This window comes from Lutzomyia longipalpis, chromosome 1 (genome assembly GCF_024334085.1).
Source record: "Lutzomyia longipalpis isolate SR_M1_2022 chromosome 1, ASM2433408v1".
In the NCBI taxonomy this organism is placed as follows: Eukaryota; Metazoa; Arthropoda; class Insecta; order Diptera; family Psychodidae; genus Lutzomyia; species Lutzomyia longipalpis.
Window position 1 is genome coordinate 21,646,398 of NC_074707.1, and position 26,123 is coordinate 21,672,520.

At 36.2% G+C, this 26,123-nt stretch overlaps 1 protein-coding gene across 1 annotated transcript; it reads right to left on the reverse strand.

The window, feature by feature from the left end:
- Window positions 1-26,123, reverse strand: LOC129796980 (neuroligin-4, Y-linked-like). Its single transcript, XM_055839169.1, has 10 exons — window positions 25,738-26,123; window positions 14,896-15,334; window positions 5,435-5,652; window positions 5,084-5,233; window positions 4,324-4,997; window positions 3,882-4,255; window positions 3,094-3,212; window positions 2,734-2,973; window positions 1,863-2,573; window positions 1-865 (listed from the first exon to the last, which is right to left on the reverse strand). The coding sequence occupies exons 2-10, from the start codon at window positions 15,117-15,119 to the stop codon at window positions 630-632; spliced, it is 2,946 nt and encodes a 981-aa protein (XP_055695144.1). The 5' UTR covers window positions 15,120-15,334; window positions 25,738-26,123; the 3' UTR covers window positions 1-629.

Genomic DNA, 26,123 nt, shown 5'->3' on the forward strand with positions numbered 1-26,123 from the left:
TTTCTTACTCCATTTATAGTTAAATTTTATTTTATTTTTTTTGTTCTTTATGTCGTTTTTTTTACAATTTAATTTCATACATGGTTTATCAAACAAAACGTCATATTCCTTGCATTTTAGCATTGTATTGATGCCATTGATGTTGGTAGTTGCCCTGTTGACTCATGCTGAATGGTATGTATTGATTTTATTTCATAAATGCATTCAACCTCGCGTTTCATATTGGGGTTTTAATGCAAATATACTATACACAATTGCCCTATTTTCTTTATGACCTTTTATGCATTCTAAATTTTCACCAGAAATGTGTGCAAAATGCAGCATATGTGTCACTTTTGTCTACCAATTAGTAAATCAACGAAAATTTGTCATATAATTGGTATGAATGATGTTTTCACATCTAAAAGCCCTATCTTATATGATGATATTTACACTCGAGACTTTAATTACTAGAAGAGTCATAATTGGTTGAGATTTCAGGATGCTTTGGCACCATCTCTCTTTGCACCATAATACAGAACTTTCACAATCACTATAAAATTCTCTGCACGTACTCAAAAGTGCACCACGAAATCTTTCTCTCTGTCATGATCACTGAATTTTAATTGTCGCCTAGAAACGAGAGAATACTACCAAATAATAAGTCCACCAGCAAAACACTTTTTTTTTAATTCCGCATGGAATACCAGCAGTTCAATCAGTAAATTAGGCCAAACATATCCCGTGATTTTGAGCAACTTCCTGAGATTGGAGCTCCTTGCTTTTGCAGACACAGCTCCGATCTCTGCAAAAGTCACGCCATTGCCACTCAAGGTGTCTCTTAGTGCCAGATAAACGTGCAATCGGGTTTTATTTGGATGAGCCTCTAAAAGAAAACAGTGTAATCAATCTTCTTATAGGCGAAGATTTTATCATTAATGCAATTCTCTGGCTGTTTTTCATTTTGCATTCGCATAATTTGGTTTTAAAACAAAACATTAAGAACATTGGACTACATATTTTAAAGATTGAAATTAGTTAAAATTAAAGAAGTTTATTCATCAATACTTGGATTTTGAATGAATTAAAAAACAAAAGAACTAGGACTCGCATAATCTTAGAGCACTAAAAAATGTTCAGAAATCTTCAAATCTTTCAATGACATAGGAAAAATCTGAAAAGCCCAAGAATATAAAAAAATGAGGTCATCCTTGTGTTTTATATTTTTATGAATTATTAAAAACTTTATCAAAACTCACAGATGAAAAAAATACAATAGTGACATAATTTTTAGGAAAATAGTTGTAGGGGTTTTCTCAGCTACATTACTCGTTATCCGATAGTTTCATGGAATAAAGAATGTTTCCTTGCAGAAATGAATAAACTCCTTCGCCATTAATTCACAATTTTCTTTTCATTATATCTTTTAAATATGTATTTACCTCTAAAATAAGTATTTTATATGCTTTCTACAGAAACAGAGGCATTTTATCATTTTCGTTTTAATCAAGGTTTTAATTAATTGCTAGAAATCAGAGTATAATTTTCTCTTACATTAGTTGTGTCGGACAAAATATTGATGTTGTTTGGTGGTTAAATAAATACTGTACGTACAGTGTACGTATACATATAATATGTATTCATGAAATATGGCTGAGTGGAATATAAATCATGAAATTGCAAAGAAATTAAAATACATGAGAAATGCAGAAATTGGCAATTTGCCATTTGGGTGTCGTGATTTCTCATGTACTATAGCATGGAGTGAGTGCATCATAAGTCTATATACATATTGGGGTGGGATTGAACGAAGACATGTACATAACATAGGTAGAGAGTGGTATAAAAAAAAAAGCAGCAATCTCTTCCCCAGTCATAATTACCTGTCATGCCGATGGTGTTTGTGCTCATGGTGTTTGTATTTCGTGGCAGAGTCATGCATTCTGTGCGGTACGTGATCTGCTGCTGTGTCTGCATCCCTGTGGACTTGGGCAGTGTCATCATACCCGTGAATGCTGCCCCGGTACCGCCTCGGGTGAATATCTGGGCATTCTTCATGGGGAGCGTCACTTGTTCACTTCGACTCTTGTACGTGCCTGTGTTGGAGTCACTCAGTGGAATTTTGGTCTGAATGCATCCGCCTGTCGTATTTATCTGGATGCTATTGCTGCATATGTGTGGCGACTTGATGTCGTTCGAGAGCAGAATGGTGCCGGAATCGTGATTCTCAACATCGACAATCACATTCGAGGATTGCGAGTGCCCCAAGTGGTAATGGGCGTGCTTGATCGGATCGAAGGATTGCTGATGCATCTCCCGTTGCTGGTACTGCTTCTGCAGACTTTTGACCTCAAGACGTGTCTTATCCCGCTGGTAGTATACGCCCGCGAAAATGAGCACATTCAGTATGAGGAGACTACACCCAATGGCAATGGTTACACTAAGGGCAGTGGAATATGCAGCGTAGCCAGATGAATCGCCACTGCTGCTGAGTGTGTCGGTGGTGGAACTATTGAATGGGGATGTGGCATAGGTGGTGAAATTCCCAACAGGCATACATGTTGTCAGTGATGATGGCTCTACGGTGGTAATGCCTATATGGAATATGTAATACATAAGAGTGTGAGAGAAGGTAGGAGATGCATTAAAACAAATGGAATTCAACCACACTATAATGTTTCGCATTGTGCGCCACACACCCCTTGATGGTGGCAGTAACGAGAGTGTCAGAGATTAATTTATTATTCATCGCACCTAATGACGCAATTTCAGTGGAATTTCCCCGCCGCTTGAGTGTCTCTTCGAGGAATGACAGTCGAGACAGAGAATCTGACTTCACGAGACCATCATAGAGATCCATGTTGTCGTGGTTCCTGAATAAGTTATGCCTGGCAATGACATCCTCCATTCCAGCCCGATGGAGTTCAGGAATCAGTCTCAGCCAAATTGACAGTTGATGCGCTCGAAAGTGGTTTTTCATTCTTGGCTTCATCCCTGCCAATATTGTACATACATCATATATTTTACAATTTGACGTTTTCTGCCACTATGCACAAATCATTTAAGGCATTTGAAATCAATATAATTGTATATATAGTTAAATATAATATATACCCGCTTCGAGGTACTTCTGATGGACAGGATCATACTCATCCCATGTTATACCCCTAAAGCGATTTCTATCCTTTGATGCTGGCAATAAGGAATCTTGCCTGTGATGTTCATTAGGATTCCTGCAATTTCATATCAAATCCATTAATTTACGTGAAGGCATCCAGAGGTGTACAAGAGTTGAATACTATCTACTTAACATTCCACCCCGTTTAACTCCATTCAAATAGGATTAACATTAAGTTCACACTCAAAGAAATTTCTTTGCTAAACTTTCACCTGAATGAAAACTCTGTGTAAAAAAATAGATCTAAAATGTAGGCTTTATTTTGTTGTCCATTTTACTCAGACAGAGACTCTTTCACCAGAATTAAGCAACAGCTGCAACAGATTTAATGCATAAAAATTGTAGTTATTAAATTCTCATTAAGAATTCAAAAAGAGCTCGAACATTTTATCTTTAATTCATTTTACTTTCCGAACTTTTAACGTCTTTTCTTTTAAAACTTAAAATCAATTTTAATTCAATTCTCACTATGCATTAAGCTTTAAATAAAATAGTGTATTACAAATTGAGTATATACGTATCACTTTGGTTATTTCAAATAGAATGTCAGATGATGAACTTTATGTGTATTAATGATATAATCAATTTGATGTTTAATCAATTGAATTAGTTTCTACATTTGCTCCAACTATTGGTATATAGGAAGTTAAGCAGTGAAATTTCTTGCGCATTGTGAGATGAGAAACATAGTGGCAAGAAAACGAATGATAAAAACTTTTCTCACCCCGTACGAGCAAAGTTGCCCCAAAAGAGAATTATGGATTCCGAAAGAGACACCTCAGCTTTTGTGTAATTGTGCGGAAAGTGACTGAAGCCATCCACTAAGGGTGCTCCGAACACATAAGGCAGATCTTCCCCATGAACCGTCCCCATACGCTGTGGGTAGTCTCCATCTTTGGTTTGGTAATCGAATACGTAAAAGAAGCAATTGGGACCGGACTTTTCCTGACCAGGTAAACCAGGCGTAGGTGCCAAAGTGTCGCCCGTATGAACGAGAGGCGCTACAAATTGGGCATCCGATATAGCGGCTACAGCAGCATCTCTCGTATTGATTGGATGCTGCGACGTCCTCTCCCAGTCTGTGTACTCATTGACCACCTATATAATTGAGCAATGTGGTGAAACACTGTGCATGACATGCTCAACAATGGGTCAATATAACTCACCGTGTAGAAAATTTCACTCAAATGGAAAGTGTAGGCATTGCGAACGTACGTTCTAATGATTCTATCGCGACGTTCCCCTTCAAATCCATTGGTGATATCGTTGTTGCTGAATCGCCAGAGAGCCTCACCCGTCACCACGCCAAAAAGAAGATCATATCGAACATCTTGAGAACGTTTCATAGCCGCTGGCAGATCAGGGTCTTGATTCGATAATCCCTTTCTTATCACAACTCCATCCACTGATGGACCGAAGGCGGAGAGAAAGTTCGGTGCCTCAATTTCTACAGCCATAAGTTCCGCCAGGGGCACATCACGGAGACAATCGACAATTTGTTCATGATTCTTAATCATGTCCTGGGGAATTGTGCAATTGAGCTCCTTTGCTAGCTTTAGTGCATACACCACGGGATCCTCGACGACGGCCCATGATGCGTATGCTGAGCCCGAGAGGAGGATGGCACGATGAAAGAGACCCGGCATCATTGTGGGTGAGGTCATGAGAAAATTAATGCACGCAGCCCCACTTCCATGCCCCGCGAGTGTAACCGCACCGGGATCACCCCCGAATTTCGCAATGTTCTGCTGTACCCAATGTAGGGCCGCCATTTGATCCATAAGGCCATAATTTGCTACCCGAGCTCGGACATGAGGACTCGGATTGGCATTAAGAAAACCTAATAATGTAGGCATTTTAAATTTTCCACATACATAACATATGTACAATGTGTGCAAGATATTGCAGAAAGGATGTAAAACGTACCTAAAATACCTAATCGATAATTTAGTGTGACAACTACTAAGTCTCCATAGCTGGCCAAGACTGAGCCATCATAGGGATTGCCACTATTCCACTCGAATGACTCTCCGTGTATAAACACAACAACAGGAAGTTTCTTCTCTGCCGTTGCAGCTATGTATTTCGTTGACAAAATTGGAGATAAATTGAGAAAGAGGATAAAGATAGTATAACTCCTTGTTGACTTTTCACCCCTCCACATGCACTACTTTTCACATCCCCATACACCACGTAAAGCGATACCCAAAGGCGGAGGCTCATGGTATGGGGAGAATTATATGAGAAAATGCGGCAAGTGCCATTGAAATCACTTACCGTGCACTGGAGAAAAGACATTCAAGTAGAGACAATCTTCCGATTGGTTCTGCAAGTATGGCAGCAGACGCTTCAAATATTCTAATCGGCCCCTTGGCATCTTTTCAAGAGCTAAAGTCTCATTAGTTATTTTTGGCAGCCTCTGAGGACATACGGATTTATATTTGTCTGATACTCGAATTCCATCCCAGGGCGAAGTCGTTCGTGTAGGACTGAATCTGTAAATGAAGGTAAGGCGGAAAAAATCATTATATGTAGGTACTTCATTGAGATTGAAAAGCTCTCGTCAAGCATGTTCAAACAAATATAATTATCATGAAATTTTAGCGCCTCAGGTTTGAACAAAACCATATGATAAACGTAATGTAAAAGATTTATCACTCTTCTCATTTTCTACATCGCAAAATTTCCTCAATGTTCCCTGAGGGCATCCCTTTTATTCAAAACTTTCCGTCAGAGAGTGAGGTGGAAAGAATAAATACCAAAGATGGGATTTCCTCTGAAGTGACGTAATTTAAACTTACTTCTCAATGATACTACCTACATATACATGAAACGAGGTAAATTGTCGCTTCGCTCCAATTTACCTCGCCCCGCTTCGCGGGGATTTGTTGCGCTTCGCGCAAATTTTGTATAGAGAAAATAATTGAGATGAAAAAAGTCCAATAGAAAATGTATTCGTTGGTAACGTTGGTAACAATCGCCTGGTATCAGGAGTCTCTGTACCAAATTTCATCGCGATCGGACCAACGGTGTAGAAATGCATAGATGAACAGGAACGAAATTTTAGAGAGACCTTTCTTTATTATATAGATGGGCCACGCAAAAACCTCCAACAGATATTTCAAAGGGAAAAAGTGAATTTCACACACCATTTATGGCGCCAATTTCAAAAAGTAGCCAAAAATACATGAATTTTATATGGGGGCTATGTGAAGGGGGGCTCTGGGAGGAAAATGAATGTCGTTGGTAAAAACCGCCTGGTATCAGGAGTCTCTGTACCAAATTTCATCACGATCGGACCAACGGTGTAGAAATGCATAGATGAACAGGAACGAAATTTTAGAGAGACCTTTCTTTATTATATAGATAAGGGTTCCCCCCCTCCCAAAAGATTATTGTAGGTATATTGTTCAAATTGAAGAGAGAATACGGTGAATAAGAAAGTTAATAATGGAAATACTTCCTAATATACTTTCACCTTTTGTTATTTAAAAAGTTTTTATTTTACTTTTGTATTACATTTTATTATGTATTCTTTAAAAATATAAAACAATATTTTAAATTCTTTTTGTTATTCAATTTAGAACTGAATGTACTTTTTTTTCTAAACTGAGTGGTATATATAATTATCTTTAGCATATAAAAATTTTATGAATACTTAACCGTAGACTTAAAAAGAACTTTAATCCTTAAATTTAAAGTCCTTTAATAAGTTGTCGCTTTCAAATTATGTACACACGCAAACTATAAGGGCTTTTTAGTAACTAAACCATAATTCATTATTTTGCTAAATAATAAAATGCACTCAAATTGATATTACATTTAGTGAGCTCTAGTTCCTATTTTTCTACTCCAGTCAATTTAAAAACATGATCTTTATTAATTCCCATGGTATACCCTTTGATATTTTCCCCTTTGATCAAAGTAATTTTTTGTTGTAAATTTAATCAGTTTGTTATAAAATATTTCACTTGGGTACACCATATCATGCCACTGAAAGCTTTCGTTCTGTATTTTTTTTCATATTGCATTTGTATATGTAGTACCTATGTAAAATTTTACATATAGCATACATAAGCATAGATAAAAGTTAAATGTTTCATGCATAATTCAGCAATATCATCCGAAATTTGTGTACAACTTATTGTTGTGGAGAAATTTTCACAGAGAAGGGCGGAATCTCCGCATGAAAACCGTAATAGAGCATCGTCTCCGTCATTCACGGCCTCTCGCATGTATTTTATATGAGACCAAAGGAAGATGTGAAAAGTTGATGTGAGGTGAGTTCATACATAGTATGGGGCTCGTACATTAAAACTCGATAAAAACACCATACACAAGTATTTAGAATATTCATGGAGAAATTAGTATACACAACATAAATTTTCAAAAGCTCTCTCCTAGAAGATCTATAATATATCTCTTTTATTCATATCTCAAAGAGTTCTTTGTTATTTTAAGCTGTACAACCAATTAGGCAATTTTGTAACTTCGGAGAAATTAACCTTCAAAATTATTATAATTGTGATGATTTCTCAATTTATGGAATTAGATCAAATACAGTTTGTCTTTATGCAAAATTTTTGATCATATTGCATTAAACTAACTATAAATTATTTAAGAAACTATGTATATTATTCATCAAATTATTCATTCAATCTACAACTACATTCCACAAAATTAATCATAATCCCTCCCATATGCATATGCAATGTCTCCTTAACCATCCTGTCTAGAGCATCCTATCTAAAATAAAATACACACACACATCAATCATTGTCTTATTAATTCAGAATTAATCAATTAGGAGTGCCTCTACTTCTCAAATCCATTCTTACTATTATATAGATACCTACTTGATATGTTTAGGTATCTATATAAACTTCATCACATTCATGCTCATAATACTTTAAGACGACTAAATTATAAATATCTACGTATAGAAATAGTTCATCTTCAGGCGAATAAAAGTTATGGATGAATTTCATTTCAGATCAGTGAGAATTTGATAAATCTCTAATTAAAGGATTTTATTCGATTTAAATATCTCTGTGCCATGAAGCAAAATGAGAAACGATACCACACTCAATATTGTGGAACTCCATCGATGTCACTTCCAGAAGGACTCCTTTGTTGCTTGAATTAATATCTCTCAGACCGACTGTCCGTCATGATTTGACACTGATTTACAATTAACACGTGCGCAAGGCTCACCGAAGTGATGAGACAAGACGGGGTCACAAATGGATTTTTGAGTACCTAACGCCAGAAAGTAAATTGGAAAACAATTCCCGACGATGTTCCTCGTGAATCTCTCATAGAGAAGCAAATATCGTACCGGACGGTGGCACCATATGTTGAGGGATTCAATTAAGAACCGTGCACGGACACGGAAAAGCCCATCGAAGCGTAATCAGGCACATTCGTTGGTCGACTTTAGGTTGTCATAGTGAAAATTCCTGGAAAAGGCAGTGCTTATCCCTGCAGAATTCCGTCCCATTCATCTTTCGGAACTCAACAAAAACCCTGACAAAAACTATAATACAACAACTGAAAGTGCATACAAATGGAAGCAATGAGAAAGTGCTTTTATCATGGCTTTTATGTCTAAAATTAAACATGATATAAAATGTGGTCAACAAACATTTCACTTTTGGCTTCATTTTGTATAAAACACTCACCCTGAAGCTCAGTAAATCACAGAGAAAGAGTAAAGTTTTATCGAGAAAAGCTGTGTGAAATACGAAAATGGTTTTTGAAGTAAAGAAACAGCCTGTGGTAGATATATAGAAAATTTTGTAGTCTTTGAACCAAAAGGAGGTCGGTTAGGCAAAAAAGTATGTATGTATACTCTTTACCATCAAACAGTTAGGTCTGCCACACAACTACCAGTTTACAAAAAGTCAAAGTTTTGAGCGAAAGTTTTAAAATTAAGTTTCTCCAATGCGGAACTTTTCTATGGGTGAAAGGAAATTGATAAGCTTCCAAACTGATACACTTTTGTGTTTCTCTGTTGCAAAGACCCCAAAAACGAGTTATGTTGAAAACATAAAAGTGTAAAAAGCTCTTCCGCCAATTTCTTTCACCCTCTTTGATATGATGAAGCTTTCTTTTGTATAGCACAATCCATCACCTAACTTGGGCCTTTTTTTATGGTGGTTTGTCAGTTTTGTCGGTTGCTTATTGTAAAGAGACAATTTAATGTATTCCGTTTTTGTGAATAATAAAATGGGAAGTTTTTGTCAAATTTACTACGTCAAGTGTAATTATAGATAGTTTTTAATACTATCTGGTACCTACCCAGCAAACATTTACCTACTTTGAAATTAAATCAAGACAGAAACTCACTCTAATACTGATAAAAATGTATCAAATTTATCTATCAAAGTCTTATTTCCTTTTTAAATAAACTAAATGTATATTGAGCAAAGTACAGTATCAGAAAAGGAAGTAATGTCTCCGTTTTTTCATGTCCACCCCATATAGTGCTGTGCTGTGTCTCCAAGAAAATCTACGAGCCGTTCTGGGGATTTATTATTTTGGTGAATTGTCCGGAAATAAAATACCAACCATCATTTGAGCCATTTACCCGCATTTTCCTCTTTCTATCGTCTTTTTTGGGATACTATGTGTGTATATAGCTACCTACATAACTCGCTGAGAAAAGCACAATGTGAGTGTGGATACATTTCTTACAGTATGATTAAATATAGCACTTTTGGATGCCGAATTTGTTGTGACTTTCGTAATTTTCTCCATATTAAGTTAATATAATTGTTAATTTAGCCAAATAAAATTAAAAAAAAAAAGAACATTTAAAAAATCTTATTCAATTTTTACAAAAAATTCTTCTTATTTCATTATTTTATTGTATAAAATTAACATACGATAAAATGATATTCATGGAGGAGTTAAATCTAGTATTATCACTATTTAATGCAACGAGTGAGTTGGAGTTGGTGTGCACGTAAGACAGTCGGAAGAGTTTGAAAAAAATGCTTTTCAAGGTTTAATAGCCCAGGAAAGTTAAGTTTTGGGCTTACACAAATTCCTAGACGGCTAAATTTTGCACCATTCGATAGCAAAAATTAAGAGAAATCTTGTTTCTTCGGACGAAAACTGCGCTTATGTGGTTGCTTTTTCCACAAAATGCGATTTAATATTTCCATACAATTTTTCTATAGAAACCATTGAATGAACAGGTGGCGCCGCGAGTAGTTGAACTAAGAAATTCAATTAGATATTTTTGAACCTCAAAATAAATGTTTTTGTTTTCATTTTTGTGTTCGCATCTATACAGTATGTCCGGAATACGTGAGTTTTTGGTGGTGCCCCACGCTTTGGGCAAGCATGTGACCCTGATCGTGTTGTAAAAAGGAATCAATAATTACTTACAGGTATTTCTTCCCGATGAAATTCAGCGATATCCGGCGCACCTCGCGTGGCTTTTGACGGTCGGAAGGGATTTACGAGAGAGTCTGATTTCCAGCATCCCGTTGGGCTGATTGAGTACAAGATATATGCACTGACGGAGATTTCTTTTAATGTTTAAAGGAAATCAATAAAGCGTCCCGGTGTGACAATAACAATTTCACAACACGATCAAGGTCACATGCTTGCCCAAAGCGTGGGGCACCACCAAAAACTCATGTATTCCGGACATACTGTATAAATGCGAACACAAAAATGAAAACAAAAACATTTATTTTGAGGTTCAAAACTATCTAATTGAATTTCTTAGTTCAACTACTCGCGGCGCCACCTGTTCATTCAATGGTTTCTATAGGAAAATTGTATGGAAATATTAAATCGCATTTTGTGGAAAAAGCAACCACATAAGCGCAGTTTTCGTCCGAAGAAACAAGATTTCTCTTAATTTTTGCTATCGAATGGTGCAAAATTTAGCCGTCTAGGAATTTGTGTAAGCTTTTCCGCCATTTTTGGCTAATTTTCCTGGCCTATAAAAGAAATGTGTATGAAAAGAAAAACTCTTATAAAAAAAGAACAATTCAGAATTTTATCATTCTGAGACAGGGAGATGAACTAATAATCTAAGTTAATTCATTCCACTATACACCATCCCATCCACTCTATACAATACAATTCGTATTATAAAGTAGGATTAATTAATATAATAAAGAGCTATATCTAGCATACATATAAGCTCGGTAGAGACTATGTGTACTTCCAGTACTTCCTGTGGCAAAAGGTATATATTATTGTAAAACTCACAATGGGGAGTTATTAAAGAAATTAATTGTGTCAACCACTACAAGAATGGAGAAAGTGTATATACAATGGCAAGAGAGCCCCCCTTGCGAAAATCCTTTCATATTGTATGTATGTATCGCGCTTTATATACAACATATAAGTGCGAAAAGCTCCACCATTGCTAACTGCAATAAATTCGAAAATAACACCATGCGGTAGCTTTTTGTACATACATATATATGGGAAAAAGACATAACCAATAGAACGAGGGATCGAGGACTGGAGGAGAAATGGAGTATAGTAGGGAATGAATAGAAGACCACAATGCAGTGATAGAACATGTGAATGTTTCGCAGAAGAACGAGCGGCTGCTGTGGAGAAAATGGTGAAATGTGGCAAGTTAGTGCATTCATTGTGCAAGCACCCACTAAAGCGAACAATAAAAGGAAGAAAAAGGGAACTGTATGAGGGGAGGGAAGAGATGAAGCAGGAGGGCTCCGGGGATGAGGATAAGAGTGAGTACTTCAAATGTAACTCAACACTAAAATGGATTTAAGAGGTTTTGTTGGCCCACTATACCATTTTCTCTGCACGTACATATCTTCCACTTACATTAACACCATGAGTGCTTTTCACCGAAAGGCGAAAGAAGAACGACATTTGCTTAAATATCCAATACACCTACGCCTTTTTGGTATGAAAAGAAGGAGTGCAAAAAGTACTATTAATTCAAGAATAATTCCACCAAATGGACTGGGAGTATGAGGATGCAAAAATAAAGATTTATGCAAGAGCTTTTAATTCTATGCTCAGAGTGTTACGTACCACTGAAAGCGCAGAAAAAAAGGAAAAGACGTAAAATTTGTGCCTCACACTTATTCACAATTTATGGTAGTATGTAGAATAAGTTAATTTTTTTTAAAGGAATTCTAGAAATATAAATTCATCCTGTTTTAGGATACTAATAAGTAAGGCAATTTTAAAACAATTTAACTAAGCAACTAATGTAATAGATTTAGGGCTAAATTTAAAAAGTGAAATCTTTTTCCATCAGTACCTATACGTAGCGGTATATCATTTATCAGAAATGTTTGCACCGAATTCAATTATCGAAATAAATTGAAAGTGACTGATCAATGCGTGTGATTGATTTTCAATCATTTACTTGATTGACAGCTGTCAAAGGAACAAAGTTACAAAAAGCGTTTGCTCTTTTTTGTATCTCGCCTACAATATATACAAAACGTACCAACCCTTAATCCCAATACAAAAATTTTACAAAGCTTTTGTGATTTTGTTTTTCAATTATATTTTTTTACAAATTTTCCTCTAACAAGAACTATGCACTTATTTTTCTTTCTTGTCCTGGATAAAATCACACAATACAAACCAATACAAACATAATATGATCCCAAGTATGATTCTGTTACAGTATCATACAAAAAATTTTAATTATCTTTCATGAATTTTTTTTTAAGTCTAAAAGTATTTAATTTTATCACATGAATGAAATGAATTGCAGAGAATTTTGAAGATATCCATATCCCAAAAACCAAATGAGCTTTAACAATCTAGCATCCTGATGAATGAGACAAGGGCTGGATACCGAAAAGATAAGACCCAAAGTCACATTAAACTTGAAAATCAACTCCAAAAGAATTTATTAACATTTTTTTCCTTTCCCATCTCATTTTCGAAGTGACAGTAATAAATTTTCTCCCGTACCTTGTTATGTACATATATTTGGAAAATGTAATCTCTATGATATCATCAATAATGTATCAAAAGAGGATTTTCTCAGCGTAATTAATAAACTTCCTGAATTTGCATAATTTTTGCCAAAATCCTACCGGGAAACACCCACACTCTGAAGAGCATCAACAAAATCTCACGATGGCTTATAATAAATGCACCGAGAAAATTCATGGAAAATGAGAAAAAATTCCATGTATCTCGAAGTAGGTAGGTACTCTGGAAGCTGTATTCACTGTGAAAGGTTTCAAAGTGAACCACTAATTAAACTTTTTCAATTACAGCAAATTAATTTTCATAGAAGAGTTTCGATTAAGGACCTATAAATAGAATGTTTCTCAGCGGAACGTTGGAAGAATTTCCTCTATGGAAATCCAATCAAGGGTTGCAAAGGCGAGCAATTAAGGACATTTTTTTTCTCCGTAAACACACCTCTCAGATCGAAACACCCTTCAGCACGAAATAAAATCAACAATATTGACAACGAAACTGAATTCTTGAGATAATTTTCCACGTCTATTTGCTCTCTTCGAGTATTTTCTTTTAAAAGTTCTTCGTTTCTGTTACTCAATTCTTCTTTTGTAACACAGTTGCAAGCATCGAACTGAAATGGAAGGACATTGTGTTAAGTAAAGAAGTAAATCATTACAAAAAAATCAATAACACGGATATGTACTTCAACTTTTAAGACAAAAGAGTATTTTATACGAATTCGCAGAAAGCTCGGAGTGAATAATTAATTTCTCTACTTAAGAAACTGTTGACTATTTTATAGGTTTTCTGTGTGTAAATTTCGCTAAAAAATACATTTATTTCATAAAAAATAAAACATAAAGTTAAGTAATAAAAGGCTCTGTTTACTACCACAATAATTACACAAAATTCATTGAAATTTTGTACCAGTAATTTATTAACAAAAGAGAGAGGAATAAATTGCCAATGAAGCATCTTCCTTCGACACCGGAAAGTCTTAAACAGGCAAAGATGCATCGCGAAATTGTCAACGCCGCATGCTCTTGGAGGGGGGAGGAACTTGGAAGCATGACAGGATGCACCGGAAAGCCACCCACTTGGGTGAAAGTTAGAAGCGCTCCTAGGAAGGAGCTTATGGAGCGAGACGATGAGATGTGGCTGTGGGATTTATGGCATTTGGCGATGGCGTAATGGAGCGTCACACAATGTGTTTATTTGTTAGATGTTTGCACGAATTTGTGAAATTGGATTGCCTCTCAATGCCAATTGATTCTCTTTGGATCACAATATGCCCAATGAGCCCCAGAGCCTCAGTTGTACTTTCTATTGGAATTGCATCAAACATTAAAGGTAGGCAAAGAAGAATTCAGCAAGTGAATCTGACCTCAAAAACACTTTCATTCATATGAGGCAATTGAAGAAAAACCCATAGGCGACCACGAACTTTGGACTCATGATTTATATGAGTTTTGTTTATGGCAGAATAAACTCGAGAGGTCAAAGAGCCATATGGATAAATCAAGTCAAGATACTTCTCTCCAAAAAAAAATCAGGGAACTTGTATCAAAGCTTATAAATATACTAAATTAATGAATAAGAAACACGTGTAAGGAAAAGCGATAGAAATTTTCCAATTAAAAAAAATCTCAATTTAATGATGAAGAGAATATTCATTCATATCAACGTATAAATACGCTTCCCTAGAAATTAAAACTTTACAAAAAAGAAGTCTATTGAGTTGTATGTTAATTAAAACTTTGTGACTTTTTTTTGGAAAGATGTGAGAAACTAAATTGACTCACCGATTGAGCTTGGTCGGTGGTGTTGCGTAGGGAACTCCCAGGTAAATTTCAACTGGTTTGAGGAACTTGAAGGAATCCAGTGGGAGGATAAGTCCCTGGAGACGCCCATGACGAGTCTGGACGATCCTGGGATTTAGACGAGCGTTTCTGTACAGATTCTCAGAGGAGCATAATGTAAGATGGACGAGAGAAATCAGAGTCCATACGAGCGGCAGTCGCCACATCTTGGGGCTCCTTATGCCACACCCAAAATCCTGCGTCTCATTTCATGGAAATCCTATATGGCCATTCTGTCCAAGAATATTTCTCCACTCACGACTGTGCTGCACTTTTCCCACAATTTTTATCCATTAATGGCAACAATGTGGGACAGAATTACTCTGATCACTGCAAATCCATCCTCTGTACCTGCATCACTTCCGCCGAATTTAATTGCAACCTGAAAAAAAAACAATTTTAATCAGTCAAATGGAATTAATGCTTTTCAATGGGATATTCATATAGAGAGAGAGAGGATGCATCACATCACAGATTTATAACTGGCATGGCACCAAATACACGTACAATAGATACTTTTTGTGTGCAAATTGGGGGTGAAGAGTGCATCTACCTATTAATTTGTGTGAAAATGAAATATATGAACAGAAAAAAAACAATCTAAATAAATTTGATGCACTATGATGGCCCAAACAGACAATTTGTTGGAAAATCTGGATAAAATTGTTCTGCAAATTGAACCCAGGAGTTTTTTTTTGCAAAATACTGATTTAATTGGTGCCTCAATTGAACCCGCGCGCGGTGCAAAAAAAATCAAATTCAACACTCATACGGGAAGGATGTGAATTTTGAGTGAGAATCTCGCTGCAGAAGTAGACATTTATCAGAATTTTTTTATTCATTCCTCATTCGCAGCCCTCATTTGAGATGCAGAATTTCAATTCGCACGTGAAGTGAGATTTCTCAATGGTAGAAATTTTTCACCAGAAGTTGGTTGTAATTAGATTTGTGTAGGAAATTCGGGCGAAGTGTGGGAGATTGAAAAGGGATACCGAATTGTAAGTAAAGGACGAGTTGTAATTGAAAGAATGCGAACAATGGGATGAGGCAGCTCACGAAGAAAAATTTGTCTGCAAAAGAAACTTTTAAATTGCTTTTTGTTTTTTTTCTGCCCCATTTTTTCTGCAATCTTTCTGTGCATGAATGCATTTCTTGTGGTTGAAAAGTAGTTGAACAATGGAAAACCAAATTCGTGGATTGTGAATTGTTGGCATAAAGTGGTGTCAAATTGATGAAATTATTTTTGTAGTGCCTGAAAAAATTACTGTTGGTGATTCTCCTGGAAAACATACATAATAAGCCTTTTCCCGAATATGGAATAAGTTTCATTAAAGCTCAAAAACCTCGTGCTTAATGGTTTTAGTAAAAAAAAAAGCTTATGTTAGGATTAATACATCTCTTTACCGGAAATGAGTGGTTTCATGTTAATTACGAAAACCTCTCAAAATTCTCCATAATACGCGATAATGAGACTCAAAAATAATTGTTTTTGAGTAAATTCTTCAACTAATGAAGAACATTTTATAATTTGTTACTTTGGGGAAAATTACGTGGAGTTTAGAGAAGAAGGAATCCCATTGACATCTGACACTGTAATTTCGATGAAACAATCGCTCCATCGTACTTCACCCACCCGCTAATTACTATCATTACCCCGAAGTGCCTTTGGGACAACAATAATCAATGCGACTAAATTGCTTCTCAAAGCATCGGAATCAATAGGAAACTGCTCTTATGTAGACAACTTTGAGAGAAACTGCTCTGAAGCCCACTCAACTCAGTTTTCTAAGTGGGATGCGTCGCATTGTGTTGTGCATTGGATTGTTTAACGAATAGCACTGCAAATTGAAACTATTTGCTCTTAAATTGCTTCACTAGGAATGCATAACCCTTGTCTACGAAGAGATGATTTTACTCGGCATTCATAAGATTATCCGGCGTGGTTGTAAAGAAATGAAATCTCTGAGATGGAATTCTGCCGCTGTTGACCCACTTTTCGCTATACGAGTGGATTCCTCACTAGCTCACGTTTATTTGGCTGCGAAATGATGTGGAATGAAAACACCAACAGTGTGGGGATCAAACTGCTGTGAGTCGTATATTTTTCTTCAATTTTCAATCACAACTTTGGGCTATATACGCGGCGAAGGCGGAAATCGAATGTGAAAATCGGCTCTGCCATGGCATCTTCCTCATCCGCATCAGGTGAAACAATCCCTCTCTCGAGTGTTTATCCACATACATACACACACATGATTCGGGGTGTTTGCCTTGTCGTGGATCACTCAACTGACTCTCTAGGATGGGGCAGAAACTCTGGTTCTGCCCCCATCACATCACCCCCAAATCGCGTCGTGTTTGAGGATACACTCGCGCGACAGGGGGCATCCCGTGGCAATTGCTGAGCTATCTCAGCCATTATTCTCACAGTGCTTCAAACATTCTCTCCCTGCCACGTGCTAGCCCCAAGCTCATCATCATCATAATCATTGTTGTCTTGATATTCATACTGCAATGTGCCCTGAATCCTTAATACACATCCAAAAAGCTTTTGCCTGGCATTTTCATTGAAAACATCTTCCCCGGAGCTTTTGACACTCTCTCGCCATATAGTAGCTGAAGCACTCTATCCACCGGAGCTCCAACTTCCAAAATAATCACCAAGGGAGGGTCATAAAAAGGGAACAGTCTGATGGAGTACCCTCTTCTTTTACCATTTCCCGTGTGCAATAAAATATTTCACGGAGCTTTTACTATTCTGTAGCTGCTTCATCATTTGCATTCACGATCGTATTGATATGGAGTGTGATTGAATTGATTACACATGCTGAAATTCACACATTCATACCAATTGAAATGGGGGAAAAGGAAATAACGTTTCCCGAATGTAAATCACTCCCTAGTTTTAAAAATGAATTCATTTTTTTTCCAACGATAGGCCACCCTTTTTGCCAGCGTGGGGGTGGATTACCTCCGGAATACTAGTTAATTTCAGCGAGTCGTGAATTGCACCCATCGATGTTACACCATGGAATGCGATTAGGCTCCATTTCGATACCCATTGATGGGTGCTTGGGGCGTGGATGTGAGGGCACACATGTGAAGTGACTCCCGCGGGATTCGCTGAGATTTCAATTATATGGCGTGGAAATATAGGGCTATGACAGTCCGGAATGAGCAACATACACAGCCCATGTTGTAGCGCTTCAGTGATTACATTCCGAGCTTGACGATGGCAATTGTAGCTTAAAGGATAAAGGCCTAAAGGGTATAAATTTGTATCACGTTGCCCCGAGTATTTTCATACTTCTAAATCCATTTTCAATGGACTCTAAAACAAGCATTGAGCCCTTACAAACTTTAAAGTATGTGTATACCTATGTATAAGTTGCTCTATATGTAATACGTAGATTGACCATAAACTAGAAAGTTATGTATCATCGTAGTACCCGGACCCGCCACATAAATTCTTTGATTGTGGTTATTTGGTCTTCATTTTGGGTACCAGCAGATGTTCGCTTTTGTTGCGTAATTAAATCTACAGCTATGTGGAAAATATATGCCATCCCCTAACCCCATGGGACAGCCCCTTGGCACTGGTATTTTAATTCATAATGGTCAAGACAGAATGCTACTCAAGGGTGTACTTAACAATTTATAGTTAGTCTGGGGGAGCATAAGCATTGTCTCTCTGTACAGTTTTTGGAGGACTTGGCAGTAGAATTTCGCCTATTGCCACTTGACTCACTTGCTCCGCACATACCCTCGATGGTAGTCAGGCAGGATCATTCTGAGAAAATGTAATACACAAGATGTTCCTTGCCAAGAAATATAAAGAATTTATTTTTGGGTGCTGGAGACACATTCAAGTAACAATTCACCCAAGAAAAATTTTATTTTGTAGCTCTTTTTTTATGCTCTCCATCCACACACACACACACCCAATTGCCATCTCCTCGGCAATCTGAAGAGATTTGGAACTGTGACAATATTCCAATTTTATTATTTCATCATGAGCAGACACACACAAATTTCATTTTTCACTAAAAATAATAACAATTCCAAAACAGTACATCGTGCCATTTTATTTATGTATTACGTAAAGAATAATATTTGAAAGACCTTTAAAAAAAATCGAAAAATCAAACGCAAGCAAATACTTTATAAAATCTCGTCCTTTTGTGACTCATCTTTGTAGATTTTAGCTTAAAATAATAGTCTAACTATCTTTTAATGTGAATGTATCTTTAGATTTATGTGGGAAATGATGTAATATTTAGGTAAACTTACATATATGTACATATATTTGTAAAAGTCAATAGGTCTATAAACCTAAATAAACAGGAATTCATATAATTTTACTTGGTAATAAACATACGACCTTTTTCCGACATCCCAAAATTATTTCAAGGAGCTTTAAGAGAAGATCCCTCTTGGCAAAAAAATGACATTTTGAAGAAAAAAAACATGAATAACTTAGGCAATGGAGGAAATTGAAAAAAGGTAATCATATTAGAATATTCCATTATGCGATAAGAGAAAAGAACAGAAAAAAATGTTGGGGAATGAGGTATTGTATTCATGCACTTTCTCGTGATTTGAGAGGGAATAATAAAATATACGCGATGCTTGTCAAAAAGTGCTGAAAAAGTCCCCTTCGTCATTTGGAATCAAATCCCCACCCCCTGCCTCATACCACAGAATTAACATTTTTATATTGAAATTTTATAATCTTCTTTAAATTTTTCCCTTAGAAGAAAGACAAGAAAAATTTTCTCCTCGTCCTAAATAAATATTGTCAAATTTTCTTCCTCATTCATATTTTCTTATCCACTTTAAAGATTTTTATTGCCCACAGGCAGATGGGGAAAATTGCCTTTCGTTATTTTAGGCTTTTCCGCCTCTCAAGGCCCTCCTTTCATTTTTCCCTTGGCTGGAAGAACATCTCAACTCAATAGCCCTAGTGAAATTATTTTTACATCAGGTAAGAGATGTTAAGAATTGCTTTAATTTTTTATCAACTGAAAATTTTATTTTATCTGTTTTACGCCTCCGGAATATTCACCAAAGCCATATGCTCGCTTCTTCCTCCCCAGATACTTTTATATACATTCATATACCTTCCTTCTTTTTTTCCTCTCTCTCTCTTCTGCTATAATCACAATCTTTCTATGTGCGCCCTTCCACCTTGAAAATTTTTCCTTTTTTGGTTTTTCAACCCAGAGATGGTAAAAGGACAAAATATTCCTATCAGGATATAATTTTCCACCGACGAAGCAAAATCTATTTGAGCCGAGATCTAAGCCCATTCCACCTGATGACTGTAATAATGATTATGGCAGATGTGGTGGTTGGCACAGAGTAAAACAATTCCATCTGACCAAGTTCTCTCAACCCGAAAGAGCCCCTATGTGTAGTAAATATATCTATGTCGTTCTTGCTGCCTCTATCTCCGGTGTCCGAGAGAATTTATGGTAATACGCCGCAGGAGACCTAAATTCGCCTTGGAAAAGCCTTTAGGAAAGTTTGTGGGGCCAAAAATAAAACACTTTTCCAAATGGACAGTGGCAAATGTCTCTTGGCATTGTGATGTCTCCGCACACAGAATAGCATCAAATAGGGTAGAAAAACAAAGAAATGGTAATGAACGTTTTCCCCAATGTTTACTGACAACTTTCTTCTGGACCCAATTGAAAAGTCTCCCCATGGCGACGAGGTGTGAAAATCAAATGACTCATTGACTTCCTCCACTCCCATCACTCCAGCATGATGGTCACATAGAGGGATGTAGTCCCAATGAAAGAATCATGTCGTAAAACTTTATTTTATTCAATGCTTTCATGGTGGAAAAATTTTGATAGCCAACACTCTCACACAGATACACTCAGGAAAAAAAACTTATTTCTTATTGATTCTGAATATATAAAGGATTTAAAGTATTCTGTGTCTCTAATCAACTTTTATGTCAAAGATCATAATTCTATTGCCAATTCAACTACCTTAAAATAATGATTAAATCAGAACATTGCTATATAGCTTTTCGCAATTTGAAATTTAAAATTTTCAATTTAAATTTTATTTTTTTTCTGAGTGTTAAACCATTTTATGCCCCATCAATTACATCACTGTCTTTTCTGCGTATACCCTTCCATTGACGAGGTTAGCTGGTGACAAAGAAAAAGTCAGGTGTAATCGACAATGCTATATTTTATGTGAATCTGAATAAGGAAAATCTCTCCCTTTTTTCCGTCTTCTCCAATACAATCCAAGGGTCATTCAGTACAATGGATGAAAAGACGCCCTAAATCTCGAAGCAACCAAAAATGGAGGCACTTTATCATTATTTTATTGGTCCTTGAGAGGGGTTTGAGGGGTACAATTATTTCGTCCCAGGAACTTTTTTTTATTAGTTGTGTTCTTTTTTTCTTCTTCAGGAGGAGAAGAAAAAAAAGAGGAAAACATAAAAAGCACTTTAACACATCTTAACGTGATTTTGATGGGACGAATGTTACAGAGGCGGAAAAATGTTCGATCTGATAGGACTATATTGTGTGTCGTAGGTTTCCATTAGAAGTATAACAAAATGTTGAGCTTGCCTTCGGTCAAATGGGGGCAGGGAAGACGCCCTTATGATTGATGGTTGAAATGGACCAATGTGGCATAGGGACGCCATTGTATCTCCGGCTTCTTAAATTATTGATTTAATCCATTTTGGTTTTGTTTTCACCTGAAGCTATATACGCGTCAGTCGCTTAATCCCAGATTCCAAAACCACCAACACCGCACGGTGATTATTGCAAAGGGGGATGGGGGGGAGGATGAGGGAAAATAAATTATGGGGCGATGACTGGAAAGATTTTGCAGGTGGATCAGATTAACCCACATCGTTCTGTGAGGGTTTATATTCTGTGAAGTTCATTCCTTTGTACCCATCTCCTGCCTCAGGGCCACGGGTGTGTAATTCTTGACGAAAACCAATAAATTACCAAAGAAGGGAGAGAAAGAAGAAAAAAATGGAAAGTCCCTTGAAATGGTAATTTAATTCCCTTGAGATTTTTTGGGGATATTTTCATTCTGTTCGTTTCCTTTCACACAAACTTTCATTTTCCACTTAATAATCATATCACATTTATTAGATTAAAATGGAGCAAATTCCACTGAGCTCAGCAAGATCTTCCAGATTTAGCCATGAAGAGGATGTGAAACAGAGGAAAAAAAATAATAATAAATTACCGGATGCTGCCATGGAGCGATTGACGCTTTTTTCCTGCTTCTCCATCCACATTATCCTTGGAAGAAAGTGGGCCCAAGAAAAAAAATGAAATTCTTTTTTTTTTGCCCCCAAACACAAAGGGGAGTCGTTTCGTCGGCGTGGCACTTTCTGAAAAATCGATTCATGCACACACTCTCTCTCTCACCCCCTACTCAAGACTGTGGTGGAAAATTGGTGGCTAACGATCCTGGACTTGCTCCTCATTTTAATTAATTTCCCAAGCAATGTTACGAGCCGTCCTGCCGGCGTGAACATTCCCTCCCCACCATTTCACGTGAAATATGATCCAGACGACCACTCTCAACATAAAGGAAACCCATAGATACTCCTAACAGGATGGTAGGTATGGTATATTTTCATATATACAGATGCTGCAGTACATATTCACAGCTATTGTAATTAAACTATTTTCAGAAAATTACAATTTTTTATTCAAACATCCCATATTTATTTATTCTTGTCAGTCTGAGGTTTTTTTTTAATTATAAATATTTTGTTACATCTTCGAACACAATTATTATATAGGTACTTTAATTCTATTTAATACTAGATAATAGTGTTCAAACACAGAGAGAACTGTAACAAAAGATTATAGAGAGTACATACCTATGTTTTAGAAACTTAATGAGTTTTACTAACATACTCATGAATTAAATTATTTCTGCATCATAATCCAAAATTTAGTTTAGGTACTTTCAGTTGGAGCAAACTTGTGAATCCAAACTACCGAAATTCTCTAATGGTTACATACGGTACCATTTTAGACTGCTGTGTTTTCTGGTGCAAAAACCAAAGATCCTGTGGCCTTATTGTTTAATTATGAGGCATAATTCAACATTCCCAGCACGAAGTTTAGAGTTCAAATTCGAGGACCGCAGTCCACGCATTATTCCATGGAGGACACTAAATTTAATTAAATGGAAAACGAAATGAGCCATTATGTCTCGCCATTAAGATATCCATCTTCTTTTCTTTCAACTCTCAAAAATTCTCCCTGAGGCACAAAATGAACTCTCCAGGGTGGCAGTTATTAAAAGGATCAATTTCTGTGGCAAGAAATCTCCATAAAAGCGCGCATTAACCCTCGAGATAAATTTTATCTATAATGAGACTTTTCATCCAATTTTCCCACACACAAATATCAAACTGAATAATTTTAAATGAAGAGAATATTAATATGTAAAGGAATGGTTTAATGGCTCACGCCATGCAACTCAAATTAATTGCATTTCCTTTCGCTGTCAATTTATGTATTAATAAATAAATTTACAGTGGGGATCCGTAATAAACATGGCTCGAAGTAAATATGGCCCGTAGTAAACATAATTGAAACCGAGCTCGGTTGGCTCGAAGTAAACATTGTGTGACCACTGATCCGCTTTAAACATTGCAAGAAACGATAGTTTGCGATTTTAATATATCGAACCTAAAAATCGATATATAGGGAAAAATTACCTATTTATAAATATTGTAAATTTTTTAAAAAAATGTTTTTTCATAAAATTTTGAGACATTTTCTGATAATGGAGTAGGAAGGAATAATTTTTCAAGAATATTCGTAATAAAGTCGCTTAAAATTCTTATTTACTACTGAATAAAGAAAATTGTGGGTGTATTATAGGAGAAAGTTTTAAATTCTCATTTTTCACATTTTTAACCTCAAATTATATGACGCTGTAGTTTTAAAAAAATATATTTTTATGGTCTTCTATGGTCCTATTCACGAATCTCATGTGAAAAAAAATGATCATGACATTTTTCCTGACATTTTTTTGTCATTCCCTCTCACTCCCACTAATGTATTTCCCTACCTCTCGTCTTTCTCTGACGCATGCTTCCGACATTTTCATTATTTCATGCCTTCTCGCTCGGACTTATGAATTTCGGATCTTTTGTCCTAATCTTCGCCGAGTTGAACATTTTTTCTAACATTATTTTCTGTGCACTCAAAATGTTTTACCGTTTCGTGTTATTTTCTCATTATTTGGGGATATTTTTCCATGGAAAAGTGAAAATTAGCTTTGCTTAAGTGTTCTCGGTGCCAGTAAAAGTGTAAAAAGTGGAAAATCGTGGATATTTATCGGCCAAACAAGTGAAAACAGTGAAGTTTCGACAGCAAAACATTCATTCCCGGACCAATTTTTCCGCGTTCAGGTGGAATTCCACCACCCAGGAAGTATTTCCCTGACCCCACACAGACCTTCCGTGTTGCAGATGACCTGTGGGAAGGTCCAAAAAACCTGCAGGAAGTGATTTGTGTGGTGAAAATCCGAAAAAGAATCCCGTAAAAATTGGTCAGGGAAAGAATGTTTTGATTTTTACTTCGTACATTTTCACATATTTGGCCCATAAATGACCGTAAATTTCCATTTTTCACTGTTTTCCTGGCACTGTGGGCTCTTTAGCTAAGCATTTTCCACTTTTCTTTGAGGAAAATATCCCCAAATGTTGAGAAAATTCAAGGAAATAAAAACATGTTGTGCGCAAGAAAAAAAGCATGCCATGAAAAAAAATGTCGTCACCATGCGTGGGAGAAAGACGAAAGATAGGAAAATACATTAGTAGGAATGAGAGGGAATGAAAAAAAATGTCATGATCATTTTTTATTGACATTCTTTTCCTGCATAGCACCATTAGTGCTGAGATTTCCAAAAATTAAATTTAATTAGATTCATTAAAATTAATCAATTAATTAAAAAATTAATTATATTCATCATTTCATTAAAAAAGAGACAAAATCTCCTGACCAAAAAAGAATATTCTTCTGACAAATGCAGAATTTACTGATCAAAAGATTTTTTTCCTCTGGTGGGAAGACGTATTCGATATATCGATACTTCGGAATTCATCGGGATGCTTCGGAATATATCGAAACGATTTGTCAGCTGATCGGATTTCCAAAATGAAGTTTGACTTGAGTTTTTGTGTTTAATTTCATCCACTACAAAATTTGTTAAAATTATTGTGAAAAATGCCTTTAAGTTTAGTTTAGTGATAAAAAGAAACTTCTAGGGAAGTCTAGGAAGGGGCCACAGTGATTTAATTCAGAGAAAAATGGCAAGAATTAGCTTTTTTTGTGCACTGTTTCCGAGATGTTTACTACGAGCCACCCCTTAATTTCAATTTTAGTGCTTTTTTAATATTATTTAGCTAAATAAATAATGTTTTTGTACCTAAGATCGCTTTGTTGATCTTACAGAAGAGGCCTGCATAAATATTTTGGATATTTATCCACCAGTTTAGATTTTGGCCCGTAGTAAACATTCCGGAACAGAACCGATTAAATATTTACTACGGATCCCCACTGTAATATGTATATTGAGTTGTACATATATACCTATGTGTATCGAATTGTCCCATTGGGGATAAGTACCTACAGATGGCGAATATGTAGGGCGTACTTAATGTGTTTCTATAGAAGTGGTTATTTTTGTTGATGTTTATAATGAAAAGCAGCGGTAAAAGAGCAAAATAATGGGGAGAAATTGAATGGAATTGCGTGACATGTTTACCTGTTTGATAGGGATTTCTCATAAAACTTCCTGACTCGCACATAAAGGCAACTACAGGTCAATATATTCCAAACAAAAATAACTTTATAGTCAAATTCAACACTTGAACATTACATAAATACAAGAATTTAACACTGTGATCAAATCACAACATTTTACTTTTGATTTTTCCGCGTGTCAAATCCAACAGATATTTATTAAAAAGCTATATAGTTAGCAAAACAGTCCGTATGTGAACACAAAAAAGTTATTTGTGAAGAAAATTCTCACAGGTCAATTAGAGATTATTTTTTTTTAGTAACTTCCGACGGCACTCACAATTCCGATTTAAGCCGTAAATCTACGCCACAGGGTTATCAGCCACGAGCCGCGATATTTCACCGACT